Source organism: Parasteatoda tepidariorum, chromosome X2, assembly GCF_043381705.1.
Source record: "Parasteatoda tepidariorum isolate YZ-2023 chromosome X2, CAS_Ptep_4.0, whole genome shotgun sequence".
In the NCBI taxonomy this organism is placed as follows: Eukaryota; Metazoa; Arthropoda; class Arachnida; order Araneae; family Theridiidae; genus Parasteatoda; species Parasteatoda tepidariorum.
The window spans coordinates 6,886,790-6,903,353 of NC_092215.1; the positions used below are offsets into that span (position 1 = coordinate 6,886,790).

Here is a 16,564-nt window from a genome sequence, read left to right on the forward strand (position 1 = left end):
GATTGATAAATAATTTTTTACAATCTTATTGTAGAACAGAGAGTTGGACAAACTTTTTGATTCTGTTTAAAAGATACTACAGATATTTTCTTAATGTTCACCTTTTAAAGATAACTCATTACTTTTAAAGCCATGATTTCCTAGGGGATGATGTCATTGTCAATTTGAATGTAGAGAAGAATAATATCAAATTTTAATAATAATTTAGCCAGTAGTGCAGTGTCACAATTTTATTATACAAAACATATGATCGGATATGATGGCCTCGCTACATCGCTTTTTCTCCTGTGAGTTACACATCGAAATGTTACCCTATCTGTTTTATACTGTTTACAGTTTTTCGACAATAATAAAATATGAAATGTTTTATTTCTTTTAGAACATGAAGCGTATATATAATTAAATAAATTAATCTTTAATTAGGGTATGAAAATTAAATTAAAAAATATATAAGTTTTTAAAACAATATTCACTTTCATTATAGTACATTAATCATGTCATTAATAATCAGGAACATATTTTTACCAACATTTCAGTATCTACAAAAAATTCATCAAACCTCTAAAAAAATTTCAGCTTTAAAACATTTTTTTTTTTTTTTAAATTTCCTTCTTCTTTTAGTTTTATTATTTGTTTTATAATTTGGTCAGATAATCTGATGATATATAGTGTCTGTCGATGCAATGGTATCTAATTTATTTGTCAGCAGAAAATTTTGCAAAAATTTTTTTGAACCATATAATTAAAGTAAGCTTATTTTAGGTGGTTCTATTGCAAACATGTATGGAATGTCAGTCGGACGTTTTCATCTTAATGCCTCAACTAAAACTAAAGGCATGAGTCATTTACCACCTTCAGTAGCTTTTATATCTGATCAGGTATGCCATTTAGTTTTTAGGCAAAGTTAGTGATTTTTAACATTATTCTTAGCGTAATTTTTAACTATTAATATCTAAAAAAAAATTTCAAAAAAAACAGCGTATTTTAAAATTTTAGTATATTTAAATAGTTAAGAGTTTTATATTATATACATTATGCATACCATGCTGGGAAAACCTGGTTGGTAGGGCGTTGGACCCATGTCCGATAGGTCATGAATTCAATCCCTAACGGTCGTAGATTCCAAGTGTAGTAGTAAATGGTAGCTGGTGCACATTAAATCTGTTGGGTCACAAAGTCCTCCAAGTTCCCACAACAAATCAATATCTCTGGGGGAGCCGTGATGGTTCATTGGATAGAGAGCTCGTCTTCCAATGAGGTGAACCAGGGTTCAAATCCCAGCAATGGCTTGTCGATACGAATTCGCATCCGGCTTGCACCTACCACAGTGCTGACGTGAAATATCCTCTGGGGTAGACGGATCATGTGTTAGAGTCCCTTTGCGGTTAGGCTAACCGTGGAAGGTTCTCGTGGTCTTCCTCTCCATGTAACGTATATGCGTGTTAGTTCCATCAAAAAGTCCTCCACGAAGGTAAATTTTTATCAAAACCTGATCCAGGAGTTCCCTTATCTTCTGGATTAGGTTCAAAATTACAAGGCTTTGGAGAACATTAGTAGTCGTAAACCCAAAAATTGGGTTGGCTGTTCAACGACGGTTTTAAAATAAAATATAATAAAAATCTCTGGGGGTACTGAATTGGAGATTAATCGTTCTTTGGTGCAAGTCAAAATTACAATCAGTGGATGAGCGAATGGGTCCGCCCTTTAAAACGGACTGTAACGTGTGTGTGGCGGAACTTGTATTCTTGGCTATAGATGGCGGCACTGAAAATCAATAAGTACACTTACTGCCTTAAATTCGTTTGGTTTCACCAAATAGGCATGCTGGTATTTGGCAAGTTGATATTCAAAACAACAACATACATACTATTCAAAGATATTTAATTAACAATCACTAAAAAATATCTTCGATAATTTATATTTAAAATCATAATAGTACGCAGAAGAAGTACACGATTGTCATTATTTGTTTAGTACATATTATTATTAATAATTTTTTATAATAGTGTGGATTAAGTCACAGAAATATTGCACGTTTTTATTGTATGATATTTGAAGCACACCTTTTTTAGGACAATTTTTATAAAATATATTTGAAAACAATAAGCAATGAAATTTTATTTGTTTTAAGTCAAGAAAATGAAGGTAAATTTAGAAGTTATTTTAACACTTTCAGAGCTACCTGTAACCGGTGAAAAGTGTTCCACTAACTGACCGTAAAAAATAAATATATGCTCATAAAGCCTTCCTGATCATAAAATGTCTACTCGTAATTTTTTTTCTACATATCGTTAGAGACCATAAATTTATGCTCGTTAAAGTTATCGAATATAAAGTTTGTCGAATTAAAGCGAATCGTGAAACAAAAATAAAGTAGTGTAGTGCTGCCATCTTTTGAGGATTAAGAGAGATGCTTATTCATTTCTCGATGTTATATATGTAGCAAAGAATATATAAGTGAGAATATATAAGTCACTAAGAATATATAAGTCACATTATATATTCTTTGTATGTAAGCAGAGGGAGAGATAAATATTCATTGACGATGGCTGTGATAAAATCCAGAACCTATGTGTTTATTGCCTATACTGTAGACATCATGAAAAAGGGTTTTCATCCCGAATTAAGTTAGGTAGCTTTATATAGTTACTGCGAAAGAGAGAGTTAATTGAAGCCCGACTAATAACAACAGTAATTTGCTTCGATTAAGACAAAATGTTAACTTGTAGTTCTGGTTAGGAAACAGTCTTAGTTTAGTATGAATTTAAAGTAAAAAAATTAATTTTGTCTATTTATATTATATTATAATATTTCGTTTATCATCACTTTGAAGTGAAATTGATTTTTGTTAAGGTCAAGGTAAAATCATTAATAAATATTTATAGTTGATGGTGTGGCCAATGTATTTTTTTTCCCTCAAAGAAGGGAGATGGCCTTATTAGTTAATCGCCATTTCTCCGAATTTCTTACAGTCAGGTATTTTAAAAATGAATTGTAAAAAATTGAAGAAATTTCTCCGCAACATGCCTGTTACACAAAAATGAAGCATTATGACATTTATTTTTAAGTCTCATTAGGATTACATGAAAAAATATTTAATTACCTATTAAAATGTTATATTTCAGAACAAGCATTTTCGTAACATTTTTGACAGCATAAGGAAATTATGATATTAAAGAGATTAAAAACATTTCTTAAAATATATAAGTTTTTTTTTTTTTTTTTTTTTTNTTTTTTTTTTTTTTTTTTTTTTTTTTTTTTTTTTTTTTTTTTGTTGCTGTAAGAGATTTCCTGCAACGAAATTTTTTTTTTTTTCCCGATTGCAAATTCTATGTTTGAAACCTGCAAGGGCGCCGGCAGAAAAATATAAAAGGGGGTGCAACGCTCTAACAAACTACCCCCCCCCACACACACACAAAAAAATATTAAAACTATTCTGTTATTATATTTTGTTTTGTTATTACATATACTTTCATCTGTTAATTTTTTCAAGATACATTTCTTCACTGTTAACAAGATATTTAAAAAAAAGTACGAATCTCTTGTACTTGCAAATTTTACCACGAGAAACTGTATTGATTGCGCTGGCATAGCTACTGACCTTGAAACACAAATAACTACTAACAGTAGCTTCGTATACTAACGCGTTTGTGCACGCTTAACATTGGTGTTTATTGTGTTGATGAAGTTTTACAGTTGTGAGAAGTCAGTTTATGTTATACACCTTTGTTAAACTAAATAACTAATAGAAAATATAATATTATTTATACATTTTATTAAATGAAATTTAAAAATATAGCTTAGATATCTGCCAAGTTTGTTCAATACAAATATGTTTAATAAAAAACTTTTATAGCAAAATTGTTTTTCTGTATCTTTTTAATTGTTTTTAAAAAAAAAGGCAGGGGGTGCAAGTGCACCCCCTTGCACCCCGCTGCCGGAGCCCTTGGAAACCTGTTAATACTTTTAAAAAGATTGCAATTAAAGTTTCCGTTAGAAATTAAGTTACTTGTAAACACATCTTTAACTTAAAATGATAATAATAATAAGTCTCTTTTTATTTCTTTTTAACGATAGTGATTCCGAGGAGGCAAATGAATTAAAAAATTTATCCAAGAAAAACGGAAGGCCATAGAAATTCACGGTATACTGTGCTTTGTTTAAAAAGGGAAATTATCTTCTTATCTAGTTCAAAATTTCGTCAAAAAGCAATATTTCAAAAATAACCGCCATTTACGGAATTAATGAAGCTAAGTTTGAGAACAAAATTCATTAACATACGTACGTTCAAATATTTTAGGTCGAGTGTTCTTACATGCAGCGAAGAGTTTTAGTTTTATGAGTTAGTACCGCTATCTGTTGCCGAAATTTGTAACTAATAATGAATCATAGTTTAAAAAACTCTTCTTATTAACAAAACACAACTAACTGTACTTCCTATCTTACTCTATACTTTAATTTTATATCATCAGTAATTTTTAATATAATTGAAAAATCAAAATTTCTTTAACCATTAATTTGTATATGCGATGAATATATGATTGTATATGCGAATACGATGGTTGCTGAAATTACATAGCAATAAGAGTAAAAAAAATGACGTATTCTTTCACTGACGGTTGAAAAGTATCACTTCGTTTTGTCCCTTGTTTTAAGAACTATCATACACAAAGACTAATATTTAGCTTTTTTCATTTGCCCGAAATAACTCTAGATTGTAAACTGATTTTAAATTATAGGTTTTTTACTCATAAAAAATTCAAATTTCAACTTAAAACTTGAGCACTATGTTTTGTTTCATTTCCTTGTATTTGTTAATAAAATAAAAAAAATATGTTAATTTTTTGCTTATTTTTAAAAAATAATTGGTAAGGGATGTGTTTAATCCCGTCTTCCTCAATAGTGATGTGTCAATTTTTATAAAATTTCTGATTTTCTTCTTTAAAAATGAATTTGCAATCCACATGCATAATTTTATTTCATAAAAATGTTACATTAAGCATTAAAAACATGACTATATTTATGGCGGGGATTACGAAGCTACTGTTACAAATTTTATAATTTTTTGTTACTGATTTATTTTGATCTCAAGTAATTACTGTTTTTTAGGCTCATTACTCGTTGGAAAAAGGAGCATTGTTTTTAGGCTTTGGAATAGAAAACATTATTAAGGTGCCCAGTGACTCACATTGTAGAATGATACCGGAAGAATTAGAAAAATGTGTGCTAAAAACTAAAAGTGAAGTAAGTTATCAGTGGAAAATTTTTCAAAATATTGATTCGTTTAAATTTAATTTAGTTAAATCGGCTGAAAAATTAAAAAAGAAGTCGTTTTTTGCTATTTGAGAGAGAAGTCGCTCATGGGCTGCTATAACAGCGCAACTCAAAAAATCATGTTTTAAGATAAGTGGGTTTAAAGTTTTCATTGCTAAGGAAAATGCATAAGAAATGCTTTAGTTTGCTTAAACGAAGATTACCTTCAAGTTGAATAATGAGTTGTGCTAGTATTCCTGCTGAAAAGAATGTGTATTTTCATATTTACACTTCATCTCATGTTTACACCAAAACGCGTAATTTTTCACTTGTGCCACTATTGCAGCCCATGAGCGAAATTATTTTGAAAAAGAGCTACATAAATTCAAAGCGCTACATAAATAACATACGCTCAAAAAATCTGCATTTTTAGGGTGGACAATGTTTTCAAGCGTTATACACTGTAAAAATTGTGGCGTAATATCTCTCAAATTTTGACCCGAAAATGTGTTAAGGAACACCTTTTTTAGTTAGTTAACATCAAATCGAGTTAACACCAAATCAAGTTTTCGCATATAATTTAAATGGTGCATGAAAGCACTTAAAAAGCAAAAAGTTTTCTCCAAGATCACTAGCCTTTACACCGTACGTCAAATATTTTCACTTCGAGAAACTCAAACGTTGGCGCATTTCGTATATTATTTATAATTGTTTACAATCGAGTTGGCAAGTGTTTGTGGTTTTATTCAGAGATGCTTTTCATCTACAGAAATTAAGATTCGCCGTTAAAATATGTATGTATGTTTTCAGTTGCGTAATAAAGACATTTATATTTTAATTTTTAAACCTCTTTAAACTGCATTTAATAGTTTTATAATGTATAATTGCTATCCGATTCTGCTCTGTTAAGCCTAATTCGAATTCGTCTTAATATTCTTACTATACTATGTGTGATTTACAAACTCATTTTATTTTAAGAATTAGTGAATATATACAATTGCTTATTCCTACTTTATATTTTCTAGAAAGAAATAACTGATTCTGATGTGTATCATATCTTTCTGCAATTATAAATTTTAGTCTTACAGAATAGCAAACATGTTGGCGGTTATTTTATACCAAATGGTATAAGAAAACATTGCACCAAATTCTTGGTGCAATGGAATACTTAATGAACCATTTTAGTGTAATGTAGTTGCCACCATTTTCGTTGTTCTGCTACACCAAAATATTTTACAGTGAATAGAATTTTACTGGAAACATTTCACATTATTTACTTTTTACTAATTCCTGTTTAAAATCAAAGTTTTAAAAATTTCAATGTTTCACAGGAGCAAAATTTCAAATATTTTTATGAAAGTGCAGGTATTTATAACTTATTATCAACCAATTTAACTTATTATTAATAACTAATCGAAGTATCTTATTTCTGTTCTCCAGGGAAAATTCCATTTTTTGTTTGTGCCACAGAGGGAACAACTGTTATCGCTGCCTATGATCCAATAAAACCTATATCTGATGTTTGTAAAAGGGGCGATTCCACGAAAAGTGGTCCTGAGTGACTAAATTTTCAAAATTATCGTAAAATGACACAATTTCGGAATCTAGAAGATGTACATTTTTTAATAGTTAAGATAGATTTTTGAATTACAAAAAATATTTATGTGAATTCTAACAAAAGGTGGAACACTATGAATTTTAACAGGAGTTCTCTTCTTTGTTATGTTATATTCCAATGGAGTTCTTAAAATATTAAAGAGCAATAAAATAGTTTTTAGTAATAAATATAACTATTTTACTCTTTTATCATTGTTTAATGTATTTTTTTAATTTGGCCTAAATTTTTTTGCTTGTTTGAAAGTCGATTAATCAAGATAGTCTAATTTCCCAGTAACACACGTAACATAATTTTGCATTTTTTTCTGTAAAAACTTTAGTAAAAAAGAAAATTTAAAAATTTTTTGTTTTATAAATTAAGAAGGCAAGATATGCAACGGAAAAAATTCTCGAATTAAAACTGCCAATAGTTAAAATTTTATAATTAATTTTATTCAAGGTAACACACGTAACGAAAAGTTACGCGCGTTACTGTTATGTGTGTTAGAGGTACTTATACACTTTAATTATTTATTTATTTTCAATAAAAGATTTAAATCATGTTCGGACATTTTTTATAACCGCCGCGCAACTTCAATGCCACAAATACGGAATTGTAAGATTGTGGTTTTTTGTAAAATCAGGTCGGTATAAGCATTAATAAAAAAACAGCATAATAAGACGATAATTTTGAAACTTTTGGAAATTGTTTTCCCAAACTTCTATTTGTTATACGTTTATGTTTAAGTAGAATATTTCGACTGCATTTGCTAGATTATTATAAAATGGATAAGCTTAAAATAGTGTCCTTATCTGGATTTAAAAGAATAAGAAGATGAAGAAAAAAAGAAAAGAGCATAAGATTCTGCACTTCAAAGGAAAGAAAATAAGGAAATAATGAAAGTTAGACTTGAACTTTCAAAACAGATTGATAATGATGTAAAAGGTTCACCACTAAGTATTTCAGATGAACTTAATTATTAATAAATGGATTTTCTTCAAAAGTTAGATTGTTTATACTATGCTTGTATTGAAACAAGAGCTGGTTCTCTGGATTATTACGGGGAAAAACGGGCAATAAAACGAAAGAACTATCTAACAATGTTTCTAAGAGAGGCTTATACTGATTTTTGTCAGTTGCATCCTAAACATTGTTTAATTTTCCATATTTAGTGCTTTATGACTAAAAAATTTATTGCTACTGTAAAACTTAGAATCAAAACAAATATCATGAAATTTTTATTCTTTAACTGGAAGGCTAAAATTAAGTTTATGACAATACATGGTGATGGTAGAAGTATTTATGTATATAAAGTAAAAGAAATTTTGGATCTAATTGTTGGAAGGGTGCTTCTGATACTTACAAAAATTTCTCATTGCTTGTTATAGGTTTCTAACCATCATTTATTGTAGTTTGGTAACGATGAGAAAAAGATGACAATAGCTCACAATAAAAAATATATAATGGCAAATGTGCAAGAAGAATGTTTTGAAATAACTCTTGAAAATTGGACTAACTTTCAATAATACGTAAGAGTTAAAAGAATCCGAGGTGATACTTTCCAAACAAACATATCTAGCATTAAAACCAGGGAAATTCAAGTTGACTTTGCAATGGCATATTCTTTTGAATATCAAAACGAATTTCAATCAGCATTATGCTATCCAGCCACAGTTCCGTTATTCACAGCAGCTGTTGTCTTAGACGATACTCTCCTAAAGAGTTTAAAATAGAGTCCTTTACAATATTTTCCTAAGGCAAAGACAAAGGTGAAACAATGTCTACACTTTTATTTTAAGACTGTTTAAAAACGATTCTACTTCAGAAGATGAGCTAACAGAAACCTTCTATAGTAATAAGTCAAGTTAAGAATTTAAAAATAAATATATGGTTGAATTATTTCATATTTTGTCAATCAAAATATAAAAAAAGAAATTAATTTGGAAATATTTTACGATATCACATGCAGAAGTTCCTTCTATGGGATAGGTGTGTAGTACAAAATCTTGAAAGCGAAGCAAAAAGCAAAGTTATTTATATCATTGTGTTGTTATACAAAAAAATTTATTTGCTATCCAGTGTTGTTTGCAAAGCTAACCAATCAACTCATGCCTAATACAACAGTATTATATATTAGCCAAAAGGAAATAAAGATATTAATTGAAAAGATCAATACATGGCAACGGTAATACAAAGCATAAAATCTATGCATAAGTATCGTTAGATACTTGAATAAGATGCATAGATGCACATTGTGGCACACAAATAGTCAGTAAGTCAATTTCTGTTCCCTCCTGATCAGAAGTGCGCCTATAACTGAAATTAAAACGACATATGCTCTATCTCGGGAACATTATTGACGCAAATGCACATGCTTGTAAACTTAAAATGCAATATTTGCATAAAATAATTGGAAAATATGCATATTTTTGTTTCCAAACAGAAATGATTTTGAAGGAATAGATGTGCCTAAGATTTGCTATGTTTTACTCTCTAAACCAGTATAAAGAAGGGCTACAACCATCTTTCCAGACCATTAACTATTTTATTTGCTAAAATAAATTGTTTTTCTTCTGCTAAATTAAAATAAATAAATGTTTTAGTGCAACATTTATGACTTCTCAGTTGAAATATTCACAGAGGGTAACACACGTAACGTTCAGTTAACACACGTAACGCACCAATTTCACCAAAATAAAGAAGTTTTTACTGTTGCAAGAAATTTTTAAAAATCACTAAACACAGCTTCGATATTGTATCTCTCTATAAAAGAAAATATCTTAATTTTTTGCCTTTATACTTCACAGAATTAAATGAATATATTCAAAGTTTCAAATATCTAGCATTATAAAGGGTAACACACGTAACAAAATTTCAGAAATTTTTTTTTTCAACATCAAATTAATTTGCGCCTTCAATCTTCGTTTTGAAAACTTACAACACATATAGATTTAACAACAAATTAAGAAAAACATAAAAAATATCTAACAAGTTTATTATAATAAGTGTTAAAGTTGAAATATGTCGTGTAAAAGTAACACACGTAACGAAAGAATCGCCCAAAAGGCACAATTTATGGCTGCACGCTGATGTAAGAGGTTTTATTATCTCTAGTTAATATTTTTATGGTACCTACTCATTTTCAGAAGCGGTAACAAAAACAAACGTTAATATTTTAATTCATTTGTGACCACCACTAGATTGTTTTTTTTTTCTTCTTTTTTTGAAAAATATATCTGTACGAAAATTTTACTTTCAGTGCTATAAAATGTAATATTTAATAAATTTTAATAAAAAATCTTCTAATAAACATCTTGAGACCAAGATAACCCGACTGCAAGGGTGCTGGACTCTTGCTTGTGAGAACGGGAGTTCGAATCCTGTCGGCCGAAGACTCCCAGTGTAGTAAATGGTAACTGGTGCACGTTAAATCTGTCGTATCACATACTCCTCCATGTTCCCATAACAAATTATACCTCTTAGGGTACTGAATTGTAGATCGATCGTTCTCTGTTTCAGGTCAAAATTACGATCTGTGAATGAATGGATGAATGTATGAATGGGCCCTCCCTACAAAAGGGTGTGGTAGAAGCCGCAGAGGTCGAATTCTTGCGACACTGGAAGGCAGGAACAATCGCACCCCTTACCTAAATGGCCAACGGCAACAACAACGATAAACTTCTTGCTTGAAGAACTTATCGGAAAAAAATAACAAGCCTCAGTTTTTTTAACTTTAAATATCTGGAACAAAATTAAGAAAAAGAAGCTGTGACTAGCGTTTAACGTTGGTTAATACCCTCGATAGTTCTTCTTATTATTATTCTTATTCAGACTTTAGTTTCTGGCAGTAATAAAAATGCTTGACACAATCGAGAGCCACGGTGGTCCAGGGGGTAGAGTGTTTCCCTCTCAATGAGGTGACCCAGGTTCGAAATCCAGCGGTGGCAGGTTGATACGACTTCACTGCTCCAGGCTCGCACTGACCGCATTGCTGTCGTGAAATATCCTTAGTGGTAAACTGATCATGGATTAGAATCTCTTTGACATTCCATGGGAGGTTCATATGGTTTTCCTCTTCATATAACGCGAATGCGGGTTAATTCTACCAAGAAGTTTGTCCCAAAAGAATAGGCTTGTTTGTTCCAATACTTGATCCAGAAGTTCCCTCGTCTTCTAGGTTAGGTTCAAAAATTATAAGGCTGTGGATTGATAGTTGCAAACTCCAAATCGATTCTGCTGTTCAACATCGGTTTTAAAAAGAAATAATACAATCGAGATTACGTCAAAATATTTGTAACGAAGAAACATATATTTATTATTCTCCCCATCGTGACTATTTAAAGTTAAAGTGATAGCTAAAACAACATGGCTCATTAAACACTTCTAAATTCTTAATTCTTTGAAAAAATATTTTTTTTTGACTTCGAACTGTTTCATAATCAAGCCATCATTTAGAATTGTAACATGCTGAGTTATGGATATTATTTAATTTTATAACCTGCCGGCCAGGTGGCCGAGCGGTTAGCGTGCCTGACTGCGAAGCCATAGGCTGCGGGTTCGAATCCCGCTCTGGGCATGGATGTTTCTCTCTCTCTCTTTGTGCTGTCCTCTGTTGTGTGTATGATGTGTGAATGTGGCCCACCCTATAAACGGGTTTGTGGCAACGAGCAATGTTGCTCGCCTCCGTGACTTTGGTTCCCAGGTGCCCACTGGGTAACGCGAAATGAGCAACAATTCTGGCATAGTAAAGGCAAAGATTCAAATTCAGTGCCTGCCATTAGGAAAAAAAAATTTTATAACCTAGTGAAATATAATACAAAAAATTTATGATTAAAAATTATGTAATAAATATATAGTTTAGTTATTAATTATTTTAAGATGAAGACATTTGGAGTCCATATCAACCAGGCAACACACCAGGCATACTCACAAATAAATGTCTATATCCCAATCATTTTCTGAATTGAAAAAAAAATCCCTTCATATCAAATGGAAATTTTTTTTAAAAATTCGAAAACTGTTCTGCATTATTTTGAATAATTTTCTTTATTATAGGGTGCTTGGGGTGGTGTAACTATTTTTTCTCGAACTCACCGTAAACTAATGGATGGTCTTGAAAGGTAATAATAAGAGTTTCGCAATTTCTATTCTAATAAAGACTTTAAATATGATTTTAATAATAGTAATTAATTCAAGTAACTAAAAATAACGAGTGATTCTTAATGACTGCCCTCTGTATATATTTCTAGAATCCTTTTAAAAATGAAATCAAAGAAGAACGCACATTAGAAATTAATATTTAAGCGAGTGAAAAACATAACGATATCAAAACCATTCGAGTTATTAGTGAAAAAAGTAGAATGAAAATTTTCGAAAACAGTTTGATTGCTTGAGGAAATTTCCAGGTGTTTCCAATAATCGTCTTTAAATTTCTGTTTCTTGACGCAATCAAACTTGTTTTGATATTACAGTACAGCTTTACCCACAAATATATAACGAAAATTTTTCTTCAACTCGAAACCTCATCAAGTGCATAGAGGGAGATTGTTAACTAGAATAAGGACTGGACAATAAAGTGAAATAAAGTTTCATGGGTGTAAATTGTCTCTCTGTTGTTCTATTTGACCATATTGTGTTCTGCCATCTAATAGTGTGCATCTTAAAGTGATTATTAGAAAATTTAAATACTGCTAGGTTTTTTTTTTATTTTTAGAAAAAATAGAATGGCGAAATATTTCGTCAATTTTGACGAAATTCGTTCTTCGAAGATGTGACAATATTTATTTCGCCATTTTGATGAAATTTTTATTGGGGCATATTCAAAGAAACGGTTTCGTCTAAAACGAAGAAAGTTTCGAGGCATTTAATTTCAATTTTTGCAGTGTAAGAAGCTTCTTGACGTGTCTATACAATTTTGATTTTCTGGCGATTAAGATTTTCACAAATTCACTAAAATATTTCTTTCATCAAGTTCTTTCTTTATTTCTAAGTTGGCGATTGTTTGCCAATCACGAGGTAAGCTCCTGACCTCACTAAGAGAAGCTGAGAGCTCATCTCGTGGTAGCCAGACTATAGTCGGCTAGTGAACTTATAGTCTGAACTAATAATTCAAATATTCTGATATAGTATTTATTTACATTTTAGGGCAGATTCTATGACCATTGACTTTCATAAAATGTCAGGAGTACCATTTCTATGCACAATGTTTCTTACTCGTCATAAGGTAATTTTAGATGAATTTTATGGGGAAAAGTATCTCGTAATAACTGCCCTTAATAAATAGTTTTACAATTCCTGTCGGAAATGAAGTAAAAATAGTATACAAGTCTAGGAATGCAAATCAATGCTTAAGCTAAAAGAAACATCAAGTCCTTATAAATACTATTTGTGAAAAGAAAATAATAAATGTGATCAAAGCTAGACATATCAAAATACTGCTGTAGACGTATTGAAATAGTAGCTGTAAAGGTGGATCAGTACCGATTCACCTTTAATTTAGGATGTTGAATTTTTTAAGTCAGGATGAAGCAATAATGAAGAGATTTTGCAAAGCGTTACGATTCCCCTAACTCTGACATTAACGCTATTTGATCTTTTCAGCATATGAGCTAAACTTTTCCTCCAAATCTAAGGAATAAATAAGGAGAAAATAAGGTTAGTGTCCCGACTGACGTAAGACAAGCTATGCAAAATCTCTCAATTTTTTTCGATTATGCATACGTTTAGATACAAAAGTGTTTGAGAAATAAGCCGATTTTTTGTAAAAATTTCGCGCTTTCTTATTTTAATCCACGATTTTTTAGATTAGATCATTTGAAAACTGTTTTTAACAAAACAAAAAAAAAAACTATTATTTGTAGTTTTAAATATAGAGTTTATTTTTTGAGTTAATTACTGAAGCTATGAATTCAGTTTACTTGACATTGTTTTGGAGCAAAAAAGTGGTTTTGAAAAATACACTTTAGAAATTTTCTGAGCACACGCAGTATCATGAGCTCCTTTGAGCGGCTAAACACCACTGAGCGAAAAAGAACTTTTTAAAATTTTAGACTATACAAACTTTGTAAAATTGCGTTATGTAGAAGACATTTATTCAATAAAAACAAAACTAGATAACCATATTAAGTAAAAAGTCTTAATATACATAATGTTTCACTTATTAATAATCATAATCGTAAATTTTTCTCACCTTGCCCTTGGTCTTAGTTCAAAATTTTCTGACAGATGGCGTTGCAAGTACTTTCTACCATTCTACCTTCAAATTGCGACTTGTAACTGCTTAAAATGGACATTTCAAATGTATTGAAGTTTTTTTTCTTGCATTAAAATAATTCGAAAATATAGATTTTTATTGTTTTTCTTTGAATAACAGATTTATTATCTGTATCATTATCTGTTGAGAAAAAAACTCAACTAATACAAAGAAAACAGGGAGAAAAAAATTAATAACCAGTCTCATACATTTGCAATAAGATTTGTTTTTTACAACTTAATTTTTTTTTTTTACTGCAATTGCTTGTTGTTGTACGTGTTGTACTGCAATTACTTGTTGTTGTACGTGTTGTACTGCAATTACTTGTTGTTGTACTGTAATTACTTATTACTACTTTATTCTAGACTGTCCATGGTGATGGTATGGAGTCCCACTTATATATTTAGTAGCAAAAAAAGGGGCTCAATTTTAAAAACTATTCTTTTGATCGTTTATTAAATTTTTTTTGAACATAATATAATAAAAATGCATTAATTTTCAGGGTATCCTTTACAAATGCAACGCTCTTCAAGCGGAATATTTGTTTCAGCCTGATACCTATTATGATACTAGTTATGATTTGGGTGATGAGAGTATTCAATGTGGCAGAAAAGTTGATTGTTTGAAATTGTGGATCATTTGGAAAGGAAGAGGAAATTTGGGATTGGAGAGGCAAGTTGACGTAGCATTTGCTATGGCCCGGTAAGTCCGAATTTATTTTGAAATCATAAGCTTATCAGTAAGATAATTAATTTTTAATATTTATTTAATGAAAAGTATTTGCTAAAAAATGGGAAATCGTGGATCATTTGAAAAGGTAAGGGGAATATGGCATTGGAGAGGCAAGTTGACGTAGCATTCACTATGCCCCAGTAAGTCCGAATTTATTTTAGAATCATAAGCTTTTCAATATGATGATAAAAAGTGAAATTGTGGATCATTTGACAAGTTAGGGGAAATATGGTATTGGAGAGTCAAGTTGACGTAGCATTTGCTATAGCCCAGTAAGTCAATTACGAATTTATTTGCAAATAATAAGCTTTACAGTATGATGATTAATTTTTAATATTCATTTAATGAAAAGTATTTGCTAAAAAATGGGAAATCGTGGATCATTTGAAAAGGTAAGGGAAATATGGTATTGGAGAGGCAAATTGACGTAGCATTTGCAATGGCCCAGTAAGTCAGAATTTATTTTAGAATCATGAGCTTTCCAGTATGATGATAAATTTTCAATACTTGTTTACTAAAAAGTATTTGCTAAAAAAGTGAAATTGTGGAACATTTGAAAAGGTAGGGGAAATATGGGATTGGAGAGACAAGTTGACGTAGTATTCGCTATAGCCCAGTAAGTCAATTACGAATTTATATCAGAATCATAAGCTTATAAGTATGATGATTAAATTATAATATTTTTTTAATAAAAGTATCAGCTGAAAAAGATAAGTATAACTCATTACACTTTCAACGTGATTAATTCAACTTCATTCATTAATTCATAATGATTAATTCATTAACCAAGTGAAAGATTTGAAAAAATTGTATACGGGAGTTGAAGAAATTCCTCTTTTTTCCGGCTTTTTAATTTATATTCTAAATTTTTTTTAATTATTTTATTTTACTACTGTAAGCTTGCAGCTTATGCGCAGTAAACAAAAACTTTTTCTTAATTTTCGTCGTTTTTCTCTTTTTTCAAAGAGAAATACGAAGAAAATTAATAAGTTTTATTAACTGCGCATAAGTTGCAAGTATATAGAACTCATATTAAATAAGCTTGGTTTATTTAATAATTGGTCTTTTTTAATAATTTTCTTCTCTTGTCATTATTTTTTACTATTTTACATATTTTCTCAATATTTTGCTTATTTTATGAGTTCTATATACTTGCAGCTTATGAGCAGTTAATAAAACTTATTAATTTTCGTCGTTTTTCTCTTTGTTTTTATTGTGCTATGTTATAGTGATCATACTTAAAGCAACTTTAGCGCTTGATATTATCTACTACTAACTTACTTTCGTTTTCTTTTTGTTTCCGTTTTTAGTTCGGTTTTGTTTTTATTGTGCTATGTATATAAATATATAAATTTATTCTGTTATTACTACACTTACAAACCTATTTGTTACAAAAATATTCCCTCATTTTTAATTGGTGCTGTTGTTTAGACTTTACATCAGCCCAATGCTTTGAATGAAAGGAATGGTCAAAAGCTGACCCCCCACAGTTTTCCCCAGATGGTCAACTCACAAAAGGGTTTAGATTAGCTTTTTACACTATTTCACCAAACAAGTGAAATTTTAACATACATTGCAAAATGACAGAAAATTTTCTGATTTTTTTTCTGGTCAACTTATGAAGGTTTTAGAATAGAATTTCATAATACTCCTAGACAAAATTGACTTATTTCAGTGGTCAACATACAAGATAGACAGGTGGTCAAGTTACAAAGGTTTTGCTTCTTTAT

The 16,564-nt window shown here is 30.2% G+C and overlaps 1 protein-coding gene across 1 annotated transcript in view; it reads left to right on the forward strand.

Moving 5' to 3' along the window:
• The first annotated feature begins 779 nt into the window (after positions 1–779).
• The window catches only part of LOC107455525 (cysteine sulfinic acid decarboxylase-like), a 20,044-nt gene continuing 4,259 nt past the window's right edge, over positions 780–16,564 (forward strand). The window contains exons 1-3 of the mRNA XM_071188317.1: positions 780–878; positions 5,110–5,221; positions 14,636–14,804. Coding sequence (XP_071044418.1) covers positions 780–878; positions 5,110–5,221; positions 14,636–14,804 — 380 coding nt within the window. The remainder of the gene's footprint in view (positions 879–5,109; positions 5,222–14,635; positions 14,805–16,564) is intronic.